This window comes from Mytilus galloprovincialis, chromosome 10 (genome assembly GCF_965363235.1).
Source record: "Mytilus galloprovincialis chromosome 10, xbMytGall1.hap1.1, whole genome shotgun sequence".
Classification (NCBI taxonomy): Eukaryota; Metazoa; Mollusca; class Bivalvia; order Mytilida; family Mytilidae; genus Mytilus; species Mytilus galloprovincialis.
This window is the reverse complement of record NC_134847.1, coordinates 41,542,220-41,565,814: the sequence shown is the minus strand read 5'-3', so window position 1 is coordinate 41,565,814 and position 23,595 is coordinate 41,542,220. Positions and strand designations below refer to the sequence as shown.

The 23,595-nt window shown below is 31.6% G+C and overlaps 1 protein-coding gene and 2 long non-coding RNA genes across 4 annotated transcripts in view; 2 read left to right on the top strand and 1 right to left on the bottom strand.

Annotated features, from left to right (window-relative positions):
• Nucleotides 1-23,595, bottom strand: part of LOC143047584 (proteasome subunit alpha type-1-like) — a 331,701-nt gene that overhangs the window by 3,683 nt on the left and 304,423 nt on the right. Inside the window, exons 1-8 of one of the 2 annotated variants that reach the window (XM_076220687.1) lie at nucleotides 12,221-12,312; nucleotides 10,430-10,474; nucleotides 9,059-9,160; nucleotides 7,198-7,301; nucleotides 6,760-6,848; nucleotides 5,528-5,598; nucleotides 4,143-4,272; nucleotides 2,503-2,582 (exon numbers count right to left, since the gene is read on the bottom strand). In XM_076220687.1, the coding sequence (XP_076076802.1) occupies nucleotides 2,503-2,582; nucleotides 4,143-4,272; nucleotides 5,528-5,598; nucleotides 6,760-6,848; nucleotides 7,198-7,301; nucleotides 9,059-9,160; nucleotides 10,430-10,474; nucleotides 12,221-12,223 (624 nt within the window). In that variant the 5' untranslated portion in view covers nucleotides 12,224-12,312. Of the gene's footprint in view, nucleotides 1-2,502; nucleotides 2,583-4,142; nucleotides 4,273-5,527; nucleotides 5,599-6,759; nucleotides 6,849-7,197; nucleotides 7,302-9,058; nucleotides 9,161-10,429; nucleotides 10,476-12,220; nucleotides 12,313-23,595 lie in introns of those variants that run through there. The other variant, XM_076220688.1, reaches the window with a different exon arrangement.
• LOC143049164 (uncharacterized) lies at nucleotides 906-1,654 on the top strand. Its single transcript, XR_012970097.1, has 2 exons — nucleotides 906-987; nucleotides 1,546-1,654. It is a non-coding gene; the product is annotated as an uncharacterized LOC143049164 (long non-coding RNA).
• Nucleotides 14,413-16,762, top strand: LOC143049163 (uncharacterized). The gene is made up of 2 exons (XR_012970096.1): nucleotides 14,413-14,930; nucleotides 16,250-16,762. It is a non-coding gene; the product is annotated as an uncharacterized LOC143049163 (long non-coding RNA).

The window sequence follows — 23,595 nt, the reverse complement described above, 5'->3', positions numbered from 1 at the left end:
GTACGTCCGGTTGTATACGAAAGTAGGTATAAAAAAATATTCCCTTGAATTTGACAGTTGTAGAAAATAAACCCTGCATTTCAATGCACTTAAATTTTTCTGAGTCATAAACATGTATGTTGGGTGTCTGAAAGCATCATTCTTTTTTATTTGATGGTTACTTTCTTATATGCAATGAAATGTAGTGTGAAATTTTCACTGTAGCACTGGAAAGGATTAAACTTTATTCATGCAAAGTATTTCTTTGGTTGAAATAAAGGTAAATACTGTACAATTTTTTTAAAAGTGCCAATTTAACAAAGACTAATAGGGGAAAATCAATGGTGGTATTACACCTATTTAGGGAAACTACACGTGCACTCGTGACCTTATTGTACTTTCATTTTTAAAAATTATTACTAAACTAGTTCATATGTTGTAAACATGTTTGCTAAGTCAAATAGGTGGACAGACGAAGCTGTATTCAGTGTATAGTGTTAGGTTTTCTTGGGACAGAAAAAAAAGAACATTGTATGGTCACAGATTGGCATACATGTTGCACACTGAGAAATTTGACCTATCAGAGGAATTTGATGTGTCTCATCTGTGTCATCAGAAGAGATGCATCAACCCTGAGCACTTGTCTTTCGAGCCGCCTCATATCAACCAAGACCGCTAAGTTTGTCGTGGTACACACCCAACAAAGTGTCGAAAACACAAACCCTACCAAGACTGTTTGATTTAAAATGGTAAAACAATAATGGTTTTAAAGAGGTCTTTTTTTTCTTCATATAATTTTTTGAATCCACATACATATATTACATTGAGACCTTTCTTGCCATGCTAATCCCCATTTTACTTGAGCCTCTGTGTCAAATTTAAATCACCCTTACAGTTTTGTTTATACAACATGTGAATTTTCATTTCAGTGCTAACCATGTACAGAAGAGCATTCTGTTGAAAAATCTTATATGTGAATTGGTCTTCAGATGACACTTTAGCATTGAGGTATGTATCAACTAATGTCATAGTTTTTTTTTTGTTTTAGCCGCAAAAGTTTACAATTTGCCATTGTGCCGTCTGCATTTTGCACCGACAAAACATCATCTAAACACTTGCCTTAGATTTATACTCATCAGAATCCAGTCTCACGTACTTAAATTTTATAATTCTTACCAATATTTTTTTTTACCAGCATTCAAAGGGACATAACCCTTATTTAAACCATTTTGAGGTATTTTTTATTACTCTTTCTCCCCATTTTCTAATGTAAAATACAAGAAAGTGGACTTTTTATGTAAATCCATTAGAAATATATTGCAATAACTAAATAAAATGACTTTGATATCAGTAACAATAAATGATTGCCTGAAAGGGAACCGTTATTTGTCACACTGGGGGAACAGACCAAAAACTCAAGTTACACATAAGGGCTTATAGAAACTTCAGCAGAGACTGTTAACATTTATAGAGACAGTTCTTTCAGCTAAAACACTTTAATTATTGATTTAACATTACATTTCTTTCATTTTTTTGGAAAATAATTACATTTGTTTTATTTTTTAGGCAAAAGATATCAAGTTTTGATGAAAAAAGAAGGAAGAAGGGAAAATGGACCAAAACAGACCTTCAAATGAACTCTAAAAGGTGCAATAAAATTGTATATCATCTTAAAGTTGTCTTTTGTATCCTATTTAATTGTTTTAATGCATAGATCATGAGTATATGATCAGATATTAGTCAACACTGCATTTTATACACTGAAATTAGGATTTTTCGAAGAAATTAGACTGAAATCGCTGTAGGATATGGCCTTACATTATAGTGATTTTCTCTGAAACTATAGCTCTGACTGAGACAAAACTTGGCAGTTATGCTAGAAATAACTTGAAATTGGAGGGGGAAAAAAATTAAGTTTATTTGACATTTAGGTGTTCTTTAGGTGTAATACCACCAAATCATGGTACGTAACATCCGGTTGTATACGAAAGTAGGTCTAAAAAAATATTCCCTTGAATTTGAAGGTTGTAGAAAATAAACCCTGCATTTTAATGCACTTTAAATTTTTCTGAGTCATGAACATGTATGTTGGGTGTCTGAAAGCATCATTCTTTTTTTATTTGGTGGTCTTATAAAATATTTTGGAAAGTTAAGGTTACATAGTTACCAAAGTAGGTAACCAGTAAATAACAGTGTAAAAATTGGGTTGTTTACTTCCGGTGATGGTTACTTTCTTATATGCAATGAAATGTAGTGTGAAATTTTCACTGTAGCACTGGAAAGGATTAAACTTTATTTATGCAAAGTATTTCTTTGGTTGAAATAAAGGTAAATATTGTACAATTTTTTTAAAAGTGCCAATTTAACAAAGACTAATAGGGGAAAATCAATGGTGGTATTACACCTTTATGAAAATGACCACTGGACCTAGATATAATCTACTGTGGAGTCATTCTTTTTTGTTGTTTACTAGTTTTCATGGAATTTTTTAGTACAGAGAAACCATCATATTTCAATTTTTACCTTTGTAGTTAACTCTACTTCCTGTGGCAGTGTATCACGTAATGCCCTTAAACCATGTTTTACCAATTCTTCTAATGTGCCTGAAATAAAAAAAACCAACTCACATTTTAAATTCAAATTGCTAAAGCTTTTAAAAGATGTGGACATTCTGAACTGAGAAAGGAAACATTTATTGTACTTTAGTACAGTTATAACAGACAAATATCTTACAAAATTTTTAAATGTAACTGGATTTTACGCACAAAATTCAGTCACAAGGTGCTCATACTGGCCCCCATGGATAGCGAAGTCAGTCCCTTATCCATCATCTACTCTAGATCTGCCGCCAGTCATCTCTATGTCTGTCATCAACTATCTAATCCTATTCCAGTCAACCAATTGCAAGCAGAAGTTGTTGGTCATTCATGTTGGATGATGTTATGTATATCTCAACGGCAAGACACATAATACGTTGGACCCTATAATTAGGGAGTATTTATACAGAAGCCTAATGTCAGTTTGTTATGGTCATTATTATTCCTTATTTTGTCATGTTGTAACGTAGTAAACTGTAACAAACTGTTAGAACCCTGGCTGATCCATAGCTATTGGTATTGAAACGTAATGAAATCATGTCGTTCTGCGACAAACTTGTAAAAATTGTGTTGTATCCTTAACAAAAGATGTGGTGTAACAGTACTAGTGCATAGTTCTTCAGAACCATAGAAAAATTCAGGTCTATGAATAAGTAGGGCTTAATACATTTATAATGGGGACTTAAATCTATTTATACATTCTAATATATGGTTTAGTAAGGTTTACTACGATTGTTTGATTTTTGGTCAAATTTTGCTCATGTTCAAAAATTGTGAAGGGCTGGATATATATACAAGTCTTAATAGGCATGACTAGAGCTACAATACAGAAATCTATGGACTTATACAGATTGCCATGAATGATGCCCGATCATATCTGTAGTTAATCCGGTATCAAATCTGTGAAATGTGTGACCTAGGCGTTACAGGGTACAAGATAAAAATTACAAAATAGTTCACATAGGCAAGTAGTTATATTTTCATATAGAAAATCAGTTCTTTGACATTCATGGTATTAGTTAAGTCATTTATTAAATATATGCTTATTGTTAATTGTGGATGCAATTAAATGCTTTGAGTTGATCGCTTGTAACTGCAGGAGCAATTGAATATCAAATGATAACAAGCATTCTGTGAGTATTGCATGGCAATACATAGTCCAGTTAAAAAATCTTTGCATTGGAACAAAATTTACCTTGATCAATAACTTGTCATAATTTAAACTATAAAACAAATATCTAGTCAATATTTCAATCATGACGAAAAAAATGTTGATGTTAAAATCAATCGGTCCAGGACCAATCCAGTATATCTTATCATTACCCTTCGTTTTTAAATCACTTTCCTAGCTATGTGCATACATTTAGAGTAATTAAGAGCTGGTAAACTCAGTGAATGATAAATATTTCTGGTTATGGAATACATTCTTCTGCATTTATTTCTATATTTTTCTAGAAATTCACAATTGCATGTTTGTAGTTTAATTATTGTTTGTATATTAAAAAAGGTGTTTCGGTTACGGTAAAATGCTTTTGTTTGAATATTTAACCCCAAATAAGTACTTACAATCCAGATACTGGTCCAAGAATTTCTCTAAATATGTTCTTGCTGACTGTGATCTGGCACCAATAGCCATGGCTTTACAATCATAATAATTGGCTGATGGACATGTCTGGTATATATGTGGTCCTTGAGTCTGTAAATAGAAAAAAATCAATGTAAAACTTTGTTTATAAAGATATTTGATGATGAGATTCAAAGTTAACATTTTCAGAAATAAAGATCTTTTCAATAGATTATGCAAATATAAGACAACCGAACAAAATGTAAAACAAGAATGTGTCCTAAGTACACGGATGCCCCACTCGCACTATCATTTTTCATGTTTAATGGACCGTAAAATTGGGTAAAAAATCTAATTTGGCATTAAAATTAGAAAGATCATACCATAGGGAATATGTTTACTAAGTTTCAAGTTGTTTGGACTTCAACTTCATCAAAAACTACCATGACCAAAAACTTTAACCTGAAACTTCCACTTTCATTTTCTATGTTCATTGGACCGTGAAATTGGGGTCAAAAGTCTAATTTGGCTTTAAAATTAGAAAGATCATATCATAATCAACAAGTGTACTAAGTTTCAAGTTGATTGGACTTCAACTTCATCAAAAACTACCTTGACCAAAAACTTTAACCTGATGAACGGACAAACGGACGCTCAGACGGACGGAGCCACAGACCAGAAAACATAATGCCCCTCTACTATCGTAGGTGGGGCATAAAAAAATGTCTCCAGAATTTGTTTTCAGCATACTATTGAATGTTATAAATATAAATAAAAATATGGTTTTAAAATTCGTGAAAGTTTAAATCTGAGAAACAAATCAATTTGTAAAATTTTTTTATACTACTGCATTCATCATAAAAGGAATATTTTGTTAAAATAACTTATTTTTTTAAATCAAAAATAAGCATTTCATCTTTTGATGTTTAATTGCTCTTGACTAGCAGCAGTTAACAATTAAATCAAAGAATTTACTTATGTCCACAATTAACAATATGCAATTACTGTAAATTCAGATTGATTGATTGATTGTAAGTTGCTTTACGCCACGTTAGCACAAAAAGGCTATATCGCGGCAAAAATTAAGAAATTATTGCTATTATTTTATTGGAAGAAATACAACAGGGTCATAATCACAATAATTTAAACTCACACATTGAAATTGTTTCTATGAATTCAACAGGATTATTTCCAACTATTGCAAAAATTAAAATCTCATCTTAAATCTAAAAGGACAAATTCACAATAATAAATGCATGCAATAATTTCTGAATTTACAGTATCAAAAATGAAAAATCTCATATATGGAAATGATATTAAACATGATAAAAAGCAAATGACTATTTCTAGAATTGCAAGAAATAAAAATATGCACATAAATACATACATCATACCCAGCTACCAGAAGTCCTACACCAAATGGTCTTCGTCCATATCTTTGAGTTGGTATTTGTGATTCTTAGAGCTAGTTAAGGCAAATTCATCAGAAGATTACCAACTTTATGAAATATTTCTAACCAGTAAGAAGAATTTATTTTTTTATATTTATATATATTTTCACTTTTTGTTAATTTCTACGGACAACTGGCTCTTACATGTACATTATGGTTAAATTTGCCTCAATGACTTATTTATAAAACTTTTGCTTTATTGTCAATCCAAAAACAAGAAAGAAGTTCATAATGAAATTTCAATATGATCAACTGATTAATGCTAGCTTGACATTCTAGCAGCAAGTATTTCTTACAAATTCAGGACAATAAAGAAGTACTTTGATACAAGAGTACCATGCTCTGTACAAGACAACTATATGCAGTGATTTCTCCCATTCTTAGTAGATCACAAAGAAACAGTCCAAAACAAGACTTTTTATCCTACTAACACATTATTCTGTCTCTATTCTGACCAACCTTTGACTAATCATGCTTATCCCAATTTACAAAGAGGAGCAGCTAATGCTTATTTTAATGTATTTGGTTTGATCCTTTCATAAATTTAACCTATGATTACCACACTGATTGACAGGGTTATGTTGCATGAAGATGCAAGGAACAACTTATTTACCTACCACTCATCTCACAAAAAAAAATACAAGAAAGCAAATTAATTTTTTAAATAGATTAGACTGTTGGTTTTCCATTCTGAGTGGTTTTACACTAGTCATTTATGAGGCCCTGTTAGCTGGCTGTTCACTGTTAGCCAAGGCTCAGTGTTAAAACCAGTACTTTGACAAGTTGTGATTTTGATGGAAAGTTGTCTCATTGGCACTCATACCACATCTTCTTATATTTATTGTAAGGCATGGACATTTGAGCATATCTTATGATCAATTTCAATTGTAAGATTTATTTTAGTAAAAAGAGTTCCATGCATATACCGTATAGCGGGTTATTTCTGCGGGTGTAAAATTTCGCGATTTTTATTGAACAAGGTATACGAAATATTTTAGAAGTTATTATTTTGGTGGATGAAAAACTTTTATTAATACCTTTGCATGTTCACCTTTAATTTGGCGGAATTTATTTTGGCGATTTTCTTCTATCTGTGAAAATAAGCGAAAATTTGCACCCCACGAAAATAACCTGCTACATGTATACGGTATGTTATATGAAAGGATACTGTTTCCAACGTTGGCTACTAATCTGGACACAGGGAATGGTTGATCGTATGCATATCTAGAGTTGAGACATTCTGACCTCATAAAATTACTGAAACATAAATTGTACTATATTAATCTAAAACTTAAAACTCAAATAAAGATCAATTGAGGAAAAAATTACACATACAAATCAAATTCTTACTTATCAATTTAGATGTTTACTTTTGCATAATTATTTGCACGAAAGAATTTATTTATAAAATTATACTGTTATTTTGAACATGATACACTGAGTTGATCATTTTCATATTTCCAGTTTTTGAAGTAGAAAGTTCTATTTTGCTGTACGTCATATTTGTTTTTCATTTTATTATTGTTTTGTAAATAAATCAGGCCACTATTTTTCTTGTTTGATTTGTTTTACATTTCATTAAAGTAGTTCAATTTTTAAGAAATACCTAAGTAATCGTGCATCAGCTGTCAATCCTGCTATAGCCACGCCCACATGATCATCTATTGGTAAAATTTTCTTTTGATGGGCAGACAACTCTGATGGTGCACGCTGAAATATAATAAGAAATACCTGATACATTTATACCTATATCTTTTCAACATTACCATCATTTTTCAATGGAGCATTTCCTTGTTTGTATGATTATATATGTATTGTTGTATTCATCAGTTAGTATAGTGCTTTGCAGATTTATTTCAAAAACTTCCCAGTTTACACAGAATAGCTATATAAAATAATTCTCCTGCCACAATTTGAAAACAATATTTCTGTAATATGTACATGTAGTAATTTTTAAAATGCCTCAACAACATGAACAAGGAGATGATTATTATGAAGAAACAATCATTATACAGAATAGCTATATAAAATAAATTTCCTACCACAATTTGTTATACATGTAGCTATTTTAATGCCTCGAAAAGGAGATGATTTTTATGAAGTAAAAATCATTCTTTAGATGCAGCATGCTTATTAACAATACCATAAACTGTTAATCATGCTAATATTTTGTAATATATTTTCTACACATCCATTGACAGTACCAATCAGAATTTTCGGATTTTTTGGGGGGCAAAGTCTGTGGACTTGTTATTTTTTTGCAATGACAAGTTAATTGCCAGAAGTGGGAATAAGAAATTTAATTACTATGAAAAAAATTATTTCATTCTTCATGAAAAAATAGTGCAAGAAAATGACATCAAATCTTTTTTTTTTTAATTTTGCTATAAATGATGACATGTATGCTCAGTTAATACAGCATAAATTTGTCTTTCTTGATGCATCTGAGACTAGCCTGTTTTGTAAATATTTTTTTATCAAGAACATTCAACAAATATAATTGCCTTAAAGGGGCACTAGCTGTCAAATTCATGGTCACCAGTTTGACTCAAATTCTCATATTTGTTTTATAACAATGTAAAACATTTATCCAAACTATCAAAAGTCAAAAATAAAAAGTTTACAGAGCATGGGGTAGATAATATATAGGTTCGTTTCGTGTGTATTTTAGTCCAGACGCCATCTAATTAACTATCGATTTGACCTCAGATGACCATATAAGCGATGTAAACATAAATAGAGATATGAATAGATTAAAACAACACGTGCAATTGGATTTTTATAGGTCTGTTTGATTTTATTTTATAGATTAAAAATAGATGTTTCTCATTGTTTTTAACCGTATAAGAATGATTTTATGTGCATCGAATTAGTAATCAAATGATTTACCGTAGTTTCACTTTCATTGTTGACATTCTTTTTCTTAAAACAACCAGTACAGGTACAATGCATGCGTTGTCAATTTCTAGCTAGAGGTTAAATTGAAGTTCACATGAATATGGATTTAAAGAGGTCGAATCATTCACTTGCAAGTGAATAACTAATTATCAATGTTTCTTAGCGTAATTTGACAAAATTGAACCTTTTTGGCTGCAAAAAGAGAATTGTTATTTCACTATTTCACTTTCATTATTGATTGAACAGAAAAAAATCAAACTTTAGATTTTTTATATATCTCGTAGCTAGTGCCCCTTTAATCAAAACATTTAAGAACAATGAAGAACTGGAATACGTGGAACATGTGGCATGTGTTTTGTACTCAACAATTCATGCTACCAATATGGTGTGTGTATTGTACTCTACCATTCATGCTACCAATATGGCATGTGTTTTGTATCTATACTCTAACTATACATGCTATAGTGCTTTAAGTGTATGCCATGCATTTTGTATTAATCATGCTAATACTCCACCTTTAGCATGTTTAGTAATACATGTATGTGTATGGCATGTGTTTTGTACTCTACCTTTAATGCTACCAATATGGCATGTGTTTTGGATTTTATGCCTACAGCTGCAGATCCTTGTTTTACTGCTTCCATAGCATATTCAAGCTGGTGAATTCTGCCCTTAAATACAAATTGTTTCATAAAATCATTTTTTTTCTATATTCAGACAGAAAATATACATGTAAATGGTGTTTTCGTGAATATTTGATGACAGTTTTGCCATAGTTTGTGTAGAAAACATGAACTTCCATAGACTTCATTGAACATTTAAACCTGTGGTTTCCTTTTATCACAGAATCCATGAAAATACATGTAGGTACATTGTATTCCAAAAAAACAGTAATGAATCCCCTATTCACTGTCATAATAATAGCTCAGTTGGATTTAGTTATTTCTACCAGTCCGTCTACTAAATAATATAATCACAGAATTTGTTAATATATCATGCATATTGGACAAAGTTATTTACATTATTTGTTATTAATTTTTCCTGACCCTATCTATTTAGGGTCAAACATATTCAAACTGATTATTATAGTCTTTTTTCTTATCATGCTAATATTGTGTACTATTTTTTTTCTTATCATGCTTAAGATGTGTAATGTTGTGTACTATACGTAAAGGGCAATCATACCACATCTTCTTCTATATATGATAAATCAAAGAAAATGTCTAACTCTCACGACACTCTTTATGTACATGTCCGGTAGTTGTTTTGATTGTTGTCTACCATAACTAATTATGGTTTATCACCCCAATCGCTTGCTAGCCAGGTAGACCAGAGTCCTGCAGTATGAACTTTGCTCATTTAAGGCCATTGCATTTTCATATACGGTAGTAATATATTTGGGATTTCATAAATTATCTTTTGCTGGTGATTCATCAGCAATAAACGGTTTTGATTTTAAGAGATTCATATTGTACACAATTATATCTGTCTATTCAGTATGAGCATCATCAATAGACTTGAAGATTAGAGTTTATATACTTTGTCAATTTCTTTGAATCACTCAAAACCAACCTCAGTGATCATGGTGATTTTAAACCGTGTCACCCATTAAATTGTTTACTGTACATTATTGTATATCAGTGTCAATTAGATACTTAAGCTAAAAATAATTTATATTGTTGATACTGCCTTCCTTCATTCCTAACCACCTAAAAACATGAAAAAGCAGCTTATCCTTCATTCCTTAAAAATTCTTTCTTTTAACTTTTTTTTTCCTACTTAAAAATGTTTAACCATTGTTTTCTTGTCTAAAACATGTAACTTATAAATGTTGCTCGCAAAACAAAATTCTAACGTTAATGTACCTACCAAATCCATATATAAGACATGGGTAAGCATTATCAAACAATAATTTTTTAAGGTTGGCTTAAAAATATTACCTGTGGACTCCAAACTGTAACATCATTGTCATACTGATTACGAAACTACAAAGAGAAGAAATACATTACTAATCATGCTAACAATCAAAATGATTTTGACATGAAAATCTGTGAACTAAAAAATAATTTTGAGTTTCTGTATAAAATATTTCCTGTTTTTTCTTTCTTTTCCGTATATCGATTGGTTTTCAATTGAAGATTTTATATTTCATCATCAAAGATGTATTTCATTGTATTTTGTCAGCTGCCTGGAATTATTATTTTTTTATTGTATTTGATCTGCAAACCTGGAATTACCCTTATAAATTTTGGTTATTAAGGTCAGCAGAGTTTATTTTTATTTTCTTTCAATTCAAAGGTCAGTCGGGCGTAGCAAGTAACCAAAACGAAAGTATGATTGCAATAGTGGAAGGTCACAAACGGTATTAAGATTGTTTGCGCTCAATACACTTTCGCACACTACACGTTCTCACCTTGCACGTTTCCAAATATTTTATTTAAATAAAATTACAGTTCAATAATTAGAAAATCCAAGATTGTTGTTTTTAATTGATTTGATATAAATACTGCATGTATACACCTTATCGCTATTTGTCCGCCATTACTGAAAATCACACAGGTTCCCCTAAAATTTTGACGTCATAAAACAAAATATCTGAAGCCACAATGGAAAAGTGATTGTTGTATGCGTCAAAAGTTCAAGCGGCCGGGTCAGCTGGGATTAGTGATAAGGTGTATTTACATTTTGTAGCTTGGTATCATGGTATCAGCAGGCCATTCATTAGGAGGCAGTACCTGGTACTTGTACCCTCCTATGCTATTGACAAGTACTGCCTAAATGTAGGAATTTTTATATAAGATATTCATCGAATAAATTGAAAAGTACCACCTAGAAACGTGGAAAGTACCAGTCAATATGAAAGATAATGAAACCCCTGTATCAGTAAAAACATTGAAGATTTTAAATGAAAACACAAAATATTTTAACAGCTTGGCCCCTTTGTTTTGAAATAATGAAACAAAAAATCATAGCATTGCACTAACCAAAACATAATTAAAATTTATTCAACACAAAAAAATATGTTGTCATAGTCTCACTTTATTTTGAAACAATGAAAAAAATGTTAGCAATACACGTTACCAAAACAAGAGTCAAGATTAAGATTTATTCAACACAAAAAAAACATGTTGTCTCACTTTAATTTAGGACAATGACCACAAATATACTTGTAGGAATACACTTGCCAAAACCAATAAAAATTGGGTGCGAATGTGCAGGGTGTGAAAGTGAAAGGTTGCTAACATGAATGGGCGCGAACAGAACCGGATTTGTCACAAACCCCTAAACTTCTTTCCCTATATATTAAGACATAGTGAAAGAAGATCTACTTCTTCGTTTTCTGGCAAACCTTCAATTATTGAAGATTATTCACCATGGATAGAAAACAAGTCTGTGAGAGAAAGGCAGTTGAAATCATGAATAACTGAATTTCTGATACAGAAAAATCAAAAACAAAAAACAACGTGAATAACAAGGTTGTTTTCATTTTAAAAAAAAAAGGTAAATACAACTTATTCTACTATGACCGAGTATAATTCGACGAAAATAAAAAAAAATATGCACATGACAAATAAAAAGATCAAACCATACATTGTACCATTGTTGTAGGTTTACGTGCTTCTTAATCTGAACAGATGCACTAATTCGTGTACAGGCCTTATATTCCCTTACGTGAATCACTGCATAACTTAATATTAATAGGATTGAACGTAGAAAGTTTCGAAAATTACCATTTTTTAAGATTTCAACCGGTATGACAGTGTGAAATTTTCTAGTCAAATAAACTTCCTTCAACTTAGGAGAGCATATTTCCATGGGAGGTAATTCAAATTCCCGCCATAATTTCTAGAGTTATATTTTTTGTCGTTCATTCCTGAAAGGATTTATGTACAAATTAATATACAAATCCTTGCCTCATTGACGGATATTGATAAGAATATATCATTATTTCGAAAACTCACAATTTGTTAAAAGATAAACAGTAAGAATTATATACTATATAATAACAGATTATTAAAGAAAATTGGGGTGTCAAACGGTAATCATAGAATCACAAAAAAAATTGGCCAATATTAATTTTCACCGAGTATTAAACAAGATAATCAAAGGAAAATGGCTAAGAAATCACGTAATAAAATAAGATGACAAGAAAAAACCTGAGATTAATGTATTCGATGTACTAGTCCTAGGTTAGAGGCTGAAATGCCTTTAAATTTGGAATGCCAAAAGCATAAAACGTATCTTTTTTTTTGCTACATCATTTGAAGTTAGACCACTAAATAGTCTTAGATTCGAATAAAAAGGCCTGATTAAGAGTCACTGATCGTCATGTGTGTTTCCTGGCTTACATTTGTTCATTAAAAAATCTACCGTAATATTCATATTTTTTATAATAAGTCCATTGATATTGCAGCTGTCAAAATAAGTGGTTCAGTTGTGTTGAACGTAAGAAAAAAAATCTAATAACATTGACCAGTATACAAATTCATACATATAGCCTACCCCTTTCAAATGCATTGGTCGTCTAAAAAAAGAGGGTTCGAACCCGCGGACCCGCCCCCTCCCCCTGGATCCGCCACTGGGGTGGGTCTCATTGGGGGTTAAGCGTGACGCGGGATCGCCGATTTTTTGTAAGCGTGACACGTGAAAGTCAAATTATTGTGTCGTAAAAACGGGAAATAAGGTCTAGCGGGATCCGTGAAATGACAAAAAATGAAAATTGCTTACGTACATTGTGTAAGCTGGATACGTTAATCTGACAAAACAGTAAGCGGGATCCGGGATCTAAACCCCCAATGTATCATATGAGACCCCCATTGGGATCGATCAATCGATCGAAATGCTTACTGAACATTAACTCGGTAAAATGATAAAAAATGAATATATTTAAACGGCCGTATTTAAAATCATCTCGTAATCATTCAAAAAGGATCTTGAAAATTTTCATGAAATTCAAGACGGTCGTTTAACAAAACTACACTGTATCGTAACTGGGACTAGTATAATAGTCCCAGATCGTAATGTTAATTGTAGAAAAGTTTTTCACCGGTAAAATACAGAACAATGAACAAAATATTTTCAAAGTCTTGACATAGTTAATCAATTTTGTGCAGTTTTGAAGTGGCTTGATGCCAACTAGGATGTACAATGGAAATACAGAAGGAGCAAATTTGCAATCATTTGAGGAGAAAAAAATGACTTCAGAAAAACTTATACAATGTTTTGTGAAAACAATATTTTATTTAACTTCAAGTCGTAAAAACAATTGTTTCTTGCAAATTATTCTTGTTCTTTATAACCCAAAACCAATACTAGTATTCATAATACGATCTGTTGGATTTACATACAATCTGAGAATGCAATCCAACTGTGCTAAAGACATTCTACTGCTATTTAATTTAACTCGTTCAAATATTTTGAAACGAACGTATAAAGCGGGCGATGACAATCTTTTGGGATGTTGAAAATAGTGTTTGAACAAAGTGGAGGTGGGTTATATAGTAGATAAAAAGTGAGAATGGAGATATAACGGCAAAAAAAGCGGGAGGTGTAAAAAATAAAACCACTAAAAAACCGGATTCCAAAAAACAAGCACCCTCCACTTCCTAAACAATCGGTCCCAAAAATAACAGAAGTATGATTTATTCAAGTACATAATATATTCAAATTCTCAAAACTCAAAGTTTCATAAGTTCGATAATACATGTACTGCTGATAGCGAAAACTTTGTAAATTCGACTTTATCATTTAATTATACCACACTGGTCTTAACTATAATGCAAGTCTTGATACTTAAAATCCTTCGATTCATCCAAAATCAATAAGTTTATCGACGATTACAACTTGGGAGGATTTCTGTTAAATTGAAATATATATAATCAGATCCCATATATCTTTTTGTAATCCTTTTCATAATATTTTGTTTGTACACTAGTCATGCTAGTGATAAATATATTGGAAATCGTTAAAATGGAACATACGTTCGGACCGATTTCTATTTCAAATTTTAAAAGATAACACATAATTCAATTCCCATATTATGAATATTTTCGAAGACAACATACAGAATAATGTTTTTAGAATTTCATACAGTCGTGTTTTGTCTGAGTCTTACTTTCAGACTAAGTGTATATGGATTACTACTGGAACCAGACCATACATTGGATCCAAACGGAAACAAGCAATATATTTCCCTGGAAACTTTTATTACGGAAAAGAAATTTCTTCAACAACAAATCGATCAGCTGAGACGTGAAAATGAGCAGACGTTACAAGTTTTGGCGGGACAATTGAAACAGCAGTTGTCTGATCTTGATGGCAAAATTGTACAGAGCAACAACCAACTTGAGAGTTTTAGAAATGACCAAAATGCGACATTTACTAATGTATTTTCTCAGATGACCGCACTACAAACACGAGTTTCCGGAAACAGCATGAAAGGTATTTTTTCTAGTCATGAGTAACTTCATTAAATGGAAGTTTTTAACGACCTTGGCTGGCTATACAGCCCAGCCCTTGCACGGTCGGCAATGGTTAACTTCTCAAATGATCATGTACCTTAAAACGGTAAATGTTAATTGGACGAATGCAGTTTGAAACGTTTTTTTTTTTAGATCAACAAGGAAAAAAAAGATAATTACAACCCATTTTTTTATATTGTTTTATATTGTATTCGCCTGTATATCTGATTAAGGCAACCGAAGTATGCGCCTGTCCAAAGTCAGGAGACCTGGACTTTGTTAGTTTTCTATTATTTTTACTTTTAGTTTCATGTGTATAATTTGGAGTTTAGTAAACTAGTATATATATTTGTTTAGGGGCCAGCGGAAGGACGCCTCCGGGTGCGGGAATTTCTCGCTGCTTTGGAGACATATTGATGAACTTCTGTTCTTGTCTGTTCTGTGTTCGGGTTGTTGTCTCTTTGATACATTCCCCATTTTCACTCTCAATTTTTTTTTATCAATTTAGCGAAAACAAATCCGGGTAACAAATTAAAACCGAGGGAAATACATAAACATGATAAACATGATTTATATAAGTGGGAAACAACGGAACAACAGAAACACTGAACTGCAACAAAAACAAACGTCAACATATATAGAAACGGACTATTTGATAAATTACAACTTCCATATTCCTGACTTGGTAAGGACATTAATGATTTTAAGAAAAGATGGTGGATTGAATTTGGTTTTATGGCTGTCTTACTGATATATCATGATGTATCACAATAATTTCTTCGACTCATTGTAATGTGATTGGTAAGGCTAAAACGTTAATGCGATTTCGTCGTTACTACTCATATTTTCCAAAACAATCGAATATCTAGATGTCTTTGATATAAAATAATTTTAATCAATAATATTCAGCAAAAGAATACATTAATAGTTATAAATTATGAGTGCGCCCATATCGGTACTTTCTACTTTTTTTTTTAAACTACTATAACGTGTAAATAAAAAATTAGAGATATGAACAGGGGTTCGACGTCACAAGTGAATCACAAGTGCATGATTAGCAGACGAGCAACCATTGAAAAGTGCTGAAAATAGTTTTTAAAACAAAAATTCAGTCAACCATTAAAGAAGAAGTACACACAGCACAAATATATGAAAAATATTTGAGCACTATGAGAAAGAAAAATACCAATTGCAAACTGAGATTTTTTAAACGTTCATAGTATTACATGATATATACCTTTATATTAACATATATATAACACATCATTTCAAATAAAACTATGTTTACTATGTTTTCAGTTGGCATAACAGCATGTGTCACAGTCGAACAAACATTTCAAGATTTAACCGTCAAATTTCCGAACATTCACTCGAAAGTAGGAATATCAAACGCGGGTGTTACAGCCTTTCAGTCGACCGGGAAATTCATTTGTGAAACTTCCGGTCTCTATTTCATTTCCGCCGAACTTAGAACCAACTGTAACAGTTGTTCGTACCACCTTAAGAAAAATGATGACATCATTGCTTTTGGAGCGTCTGCGGCGTCGCCTCATATGGCCACAAATACTATTTCCCTTGTAGTAGAGGCTCAAGTGAATGACAAACTGTTTGTTTATGCTGGAGTTACCGTAAATGCTGACTATTCGTGCCTTACTGTTATTAAGATTAAATAACTGTTTTGCCATTTTTTTTAGCTTTATATAGATCTTTTGATTTAAGAACTAGTTTTTATTATGCCAAAAAATAAACTGATTTATATACGTAAAAATCAAAATCAAATTGTATTGAATAAAATAAATATATTCCTTCTGATTAATTAGTTTCTGAGTTAAAGAATAATTATCAGCTTATTTATAAATAATCTATTAACACAATTGTTGATAATTGGCTTCTTAACGTATGTACACCAAACAATATATCGGAGTCGTATTTGACACAGGTCCCAGCAGAACGATTAAATCGCTAGAATTGCGTATATTCAGTTTGCTTAAATACCTTCTTTGGGAACCGAATCTGATGTAGTTGCTAGAACCCCAAGTTCTCATCTATGGGGTGTTGTCATCGAAAGATGCGAAAAAATCATTGCGCGTTCGTCATTGGTTGGGTAATCTATTAGACAAAGCAAATGATGTCTATGACCAAATTGATATGTGTATATACTTTTATTTTGAAACAATACTAAATTATCGCCCCAATCGATCGTTTGTTTGACAGCTTGCAAAAACAACTAAAAAATATAACTGATGAGTCAGCAACCAATGCAAACAAACGAAAAAATGAACACCAAGATATAACGTCTTTATCATAAGACCATCTCCTTTAAATTGGCCATAGTCTTATAAGTTACTTATAAAACAGAAAGTACCATATTTTGGTCGTAAAAACTTATGAAATATAAAAAAAAAATTTAGATTTGATGTAAGAAAACCACGATGCTAAAGACTTGAGACAGACACACGAACAAACAATACATAATTTTGAGATTTCAACTATTCTAAGGTCAGTAGGCTAACATTTGACACACAAAGAAAACATATACTAAAGGCAACAGTATTATAAATATCAAAAACTGGAGCACAAATAAGATAAAAACACATATTATTGGATAAAACAATGCAAGCAATCACTAAAAGTAAAACAAAAAACTAAAACTACTGATATGCGACTCTTACGGTGACCTATAGTTGTTAATTTCTGTGTCATTTTGGTTTCTTGTGGACAGTTGTCTCATCGGCAATCATACCACATATTGTTTTTTTTTATATATTATATTTGTGGCTGTGCTTCACTACTTATATTACCTTTGTAACGACACAAACAGTAAAGGAAGGAACGACTTGTACAACGAAAACAAAATTTGCTCAGAATTTCAATCCAGAAATTGTACAAATCCGGAAACGAATCTGATTTTCTAAATAACATCATACTAAACGATAATTGATATATGCATATACCACTTTTCATTGAATTCTTGCACAGAAATGTTAACTTCCCCAGCACGTGTCGTTATCGATTCCAGAATTTAATAACTATTCGTGTTCATGATTTTGGTTGCAATAGTGTTATGTTATGATTTATATGTTATGATGTTATGTTTACAAAGAAACTCAAACCGGGGTGATCTGGTAGGGGTGATCCCGTTCAGATCACCCCTGTTAAAACAAAGGAGCTGGGATGTAAGTCTGAAGAAAAAAGGGTGACAGAATTTCGTTAAGAAATTAAAAACATCAATCTATATGAAACTGTATTTCATTTAGAAAATAACGACATATATTAATATATGCTACTAGTATATCAAACAAAACCCGTTAAAAAGATACACTTTTTAATATGCTTGTCAAATTTATATCCTGTTGTATACTTTATACTAGTCAACAAAAGAAACGAAAAAGGCGATATATTTTCCATATGTTATGAAATTGGATATATAGAAGAAATATTACGCAAAAGATATTTTATGGATCGTTCGGTTTCATTCAAATTGTAACCGGATTTAGCAATGAAAATATCTTAAAATAGACTTAAATCATCCGTAAAATGAGGCGACAAAAACCATTCTTAACTTTCTCAAATACCAAAAAGTAAGATAAAAGAATATATAAGTGCTATTATAAACGGAAATTCCTTTATAAAACAGCAACATTAATAGCATAAACAAATAAAACGAATGGAAAACAACTGTTAAATTCCTTACTTGGCACATGCATTTCGCTATATAGAAATTATGCAATTTTATATCTAGTTAATAAAATTGAGAATGGAAATGGGGAATGTGTCAAATAGACAACAACCCGACCATATAACAGACAGCAGCAGAAGGTCAACATTAGGTCTTCAATGCAGCGTGAAATTTCCGCACACGGAGGCGTCCTTGGTTGTATGACAGTGGCAGTGAATTTCATCATATTTTCAACAAAATAAAACAAACGGGAAAAAAATTGTCAGCTAATCACACGATGCATGTATTTCTTCAAAAATAGAACAGACACCCCTAAAAACCAGTACATATAATATGAACATTTTGTTGTGTACTTCATTTATAAAATTGCGTAAATCCCCATTCCTTTAGTCATTCAATAATGTTTGCATAAAATACAATAAGTATTTATCATTAACTATATAAGCTATAGCGATATAGTTTAATAATATGTACAGGCCAACATTGAACAACTTCACTATTTTAACAACTTATACAGTTTTATTCTAAACCTGGAATCAAATGTACACGGCAAACAAAGAATTGATGGAAATGTAACAAAATAAATTCCTTTTCTTTCAGGTCCCTTTTAGATGAATAGTTATTTAAGTTTTCGGGTGTTTATACATTCTTTACTTTAACATTTTGGGGTATTCTACTTTTACTCATTCTTTATATTCATTTGCGTAAAGGACTAAAACGACAAACAATATTTGGATGGCCATTAAGAGCGATATTTTCAGATGAAAATGAGTTCCAGTTAGAAACGGGATTTATATCTGCACATGGTATAAACTATAAAACTTATACTTTGATTCTTATATTTCTATAGACATATTCACTTACGGAAGTTATGTTCATATTGTGTCAATGAACAATCACATTACCATTTTTTAATGATTTTGAAGAGACAAAATGGCAGTTATCAATATACAGCTATGAACTATATTCAAATATTTTCTAATAAAGCAGTCATGTTTTTTAGTCGGGGAGATACGATTATTTGTGGACTTCCTGACGATGTTATGATAAACAAAACATATAAAAATAGTCAGATTTCTGTTTTGCGGAAGTTTTGATTTTCACTGATAACTAATTGTTTAAATGAGTTTATATAGGGAAAACGGTACTATTTATTCTGCCATAGGCGACAATACTAACATTTTCTAATTTTACCACTTTTTATAATAAAAACCTGGATAAAACAGTTATGTGTGGTGTTTGTACTTTATTACTCTATTTTAAAAATTGAAGCCAAATAGTATCATGACCAATTTCCAACGGAGCTTGTTTATGTTATCCATGCCCACCGTCATTTTGCAGCAAATTTATAAAATTTTCAAAGCCTTTTCGAATAATTCTCTAGAAAATATTTCAATAGGTTTTAAAATTTATATTGTAAATATAAACACTGCAGTTATTCATAGATAAATAAAAAAAAATATAATGTACCCTTACATTCAATCACAGCGCTCATTAGTTGACTTCCATCACCTGTCTTGGGTACACAAAAGGCCAACCTAATGCTGGGAAAATGTAATAGTACCGTTTTCCCTATAACTATATGGAGTTTTTATTTTCAGAATGATTTGTTAATCTTTTAGAGAATCAACCCGGACGATACAAGGTTTTCAGTGGCGGATCCAGAAATTTTCATAAGTGGGGGCCCACTGACTGATCTCAGTGATTCCCTATATAAGCAAACAAATTTTTTTCTACTAAATCCGCCTAATGTAAATTATATAATGACTCTTTTAAATAAGCCCGATTTATCGAATTCGTTTGTAGAATTTTGAAAATCGTCAGGTGCGGGTTAAGGAATTTTGTAAAGGTCGTCATACTTGCAAGCAAACCGCATTCATACAAGTGAGAGGTTTAGCTACCTATAAAAAACAGGTTTTATCCACCTTTTAGTACATACGAAAATAGCTGTACCAACTACGAAATGTCACAGTTGTTATCCATTCGTTTGATATATTTGAACTTTTGATTTTGCCATTTGATTAGGGACAATTCGTTTTGAATTTTCATCGGAGTTCCGTATTTTTATGATTTGAAATTCATTCAAGTGTGGACATCACAATATAGCAACTAATAACATAACAATTGATTATGAAATAAATATGCCATAATGAAATTATCACAATTTGAAAGATTAATCTTTCTTCTTTCTTTTGGTACCTCATTTATAACATATAAAGAAGGAAGAAATGAATTACATCAGTTTAAAGTTGTTTGATTGGGAGTGAACAAATCTTTGTATTGTGCTACCTTAAATAGTAAAACGTATATGCAATTATCATATATAGGAAGCTACATATCCTGCCCTGCTTTTTTTAATAAGCCTCTGGTTTTATTGATTCACACTGTATTTGAAATCCTATTTTGACCTAAAGGTATTGTTTTTCATCTCTACATACCTTATATGATATTAAATGAACAGAAGACCAAAAAGACAAAAGACATGAAAGAGAGAAAACAATTATTCTGCATAGATCTATAAATTTAATTCCTCACGATAAAGCTGTCATGAAAAAAACAGCATCCCTCTTTCGAAAATATTTTGAATGATTTCATCGAAAAACCGATTCAAAAATAGCCAAATCCATCAAGGAACAACCTTCCAAGGGAGATTTGTTACCTTAGTTTCGGTATGATTTCAAAATTTGTAGACGGACAATGGAAGAAAGGGTTGTTATAAATCATGTCAATATCGAAGTACTGACTAATGAGCTGATGACACTTTTCGCATGAAATCTTTTACAGTATAACGTTCATTTTTATTCAATTGAACGCGGGAATTTCTCGTTGATTATTTCTTTTGTTCCCTGGCGAACCTCATTGTTTATTAGTATGGCGTTCATTATCACTGAACTAGTATATATTTGTTTAGGGGCCAGCTGAAGGACGGCTCCGGCTGCGGGAATTTCTCGCTACATTGAAGACCTGTTGGTGACCTTCTTCTGTTGTTTTTTTCTATGGTCGGGTTGTTGTCTCTTTGGTACATTCCCCATTTCCATTCTCAATTTTATTACTTGGTATCATGATGGCCGTTTTAAGAAATGTTTATATCAAATGAATATCCTACAAATCAAACGTTATTTTTGCTTTTGAAAATAGTAACAAAACAAACAGCTTAATGGCAATTGTTATCAAACAATTCGTCTCATGTCTACTGGCGTATGTTTTCATTATATCAACTTAAGAAAATTTTCAGAAGAGGGACGCTGGTTTTTTTTTACATCTTTATCGTGGGGAATTTAATTTAAAGATATATGCAGGATAATTGTTTTCTTTCTTTCTTTCATGTCTTTTGTCTATTTGGTCATCTGATCATTGGATATTAGATATGTATTGTGTTGAAATGTTTCTTACGTCGTAACTACAATCCCCTTCCCTTTCATAAATGTGACCTACCGAATAAGACTATTTACCGGATTTGTTATCTCATAAGCAACACTACGGGTGCCACATGTGGAGCAGGATCTGCTTACCCTTCCAGAGCACCTGATATCATCCCTAGTTTTTGGTGGAGTTCGTGTTGTTTATTCCTAAGTTTTCTATGATGTGTTATGTGTACTATTGTTTGCCTGTTTGTCCTTTTAATTTTTAGCCATAGAGTTGTCAGTTTATTTTCGATTTATGAGTTTGACTGTCCCTCTGGTATCTTTCGTCCCTCTTTTGTAGATGAAAAACAAATATCTTTTGGTCAAAATATGATTTCTAATACAGTGTAAATCAATAAAACCAGAACCTTATTCAAAAAAGGAGGGAGAGGATATGTAGGTTCTTATAGGATAATGGCATATAAGTTTTATTATTTAAACCAAATCATAAAAATACGGAACTCTGAGGAAAATTCAAAACGAATAGTCCCTAATTAAATGGAAAAATCAAAAGATCAAACACATCAAACGAAAAGACAACAGCTGTAGCATTCCTTAGTTGGTACAGCTATTTTGGTATGTATAAAATGGTGGATTAACCCTGGTTTTATAGGTAGCTAAACCTTTCACTGGTATGACAGTGGTTTGCATGCCAGGATGACGACCTTTTCAACATTCCTTAACCCGCACCTAACGCTTTCAAAATTCTACAAACGAATTCGATAACTCGGGCTTATTTAAAAGTGCAATGAAATGGTTTACATTATCAAATTCTTCTCACATAATGTCCCTCCATTGTTACAAAAATTCACATTAAAATTTTGTATTCAAACTTAACATGTGTGTCAACGAGGATTAGTTTTGCCTTAATCATATCAAAGATGGGATAGTAAAAATCCCATCCACAGATTTACAACAACACTCGAAGGATTCCAATGTTTTAGTAATTGTAGTTTACATTACAATCAGTAAAAATAACTATTTGTATTCCACGAAGCAAATTGTATTTAAAATTTGTATCGTCCGGGTCGATTCTTTAAAAGATTGACATATGATGCTGAAAATAATAACTCCATATATTTATATCATTACATTAGAAGTATGTTTCATTATAATACGTTATTCTATTTTGATAACTGCACACCACGTGTAATTCCTTAAGCAATTGCATTACACAATAAAACTTATCATTCATGATAACACGAGGTCCTACAATAAAGTGCACAGGTGAATTAAAAAAAAAATGATAAAATTCGTGTTTTCATGAGCCTAGCTATAAATGTAATTATAAGTATTGAATGCTTCTTTTTGTAACTTCGTAGGGTTGTAAAAGCGTTGACCGTGCGCACCTTTTTAGAATGAAGCGCTTCCGCACTTCATACAATATGTACTCCGGTCAACGCTTTTACACCCCAATGAAGTTACAAAAAGAAGAATTGAATTCTTAAATAAAATTATTCAAATAATAAGTTATCAGTTGAAAATCAAAACTATGAATTTAAAGTTCCGTGAAACATAAACCTGTCTATTATTATGTGTTTTGTTTACCAATATATCGCCAG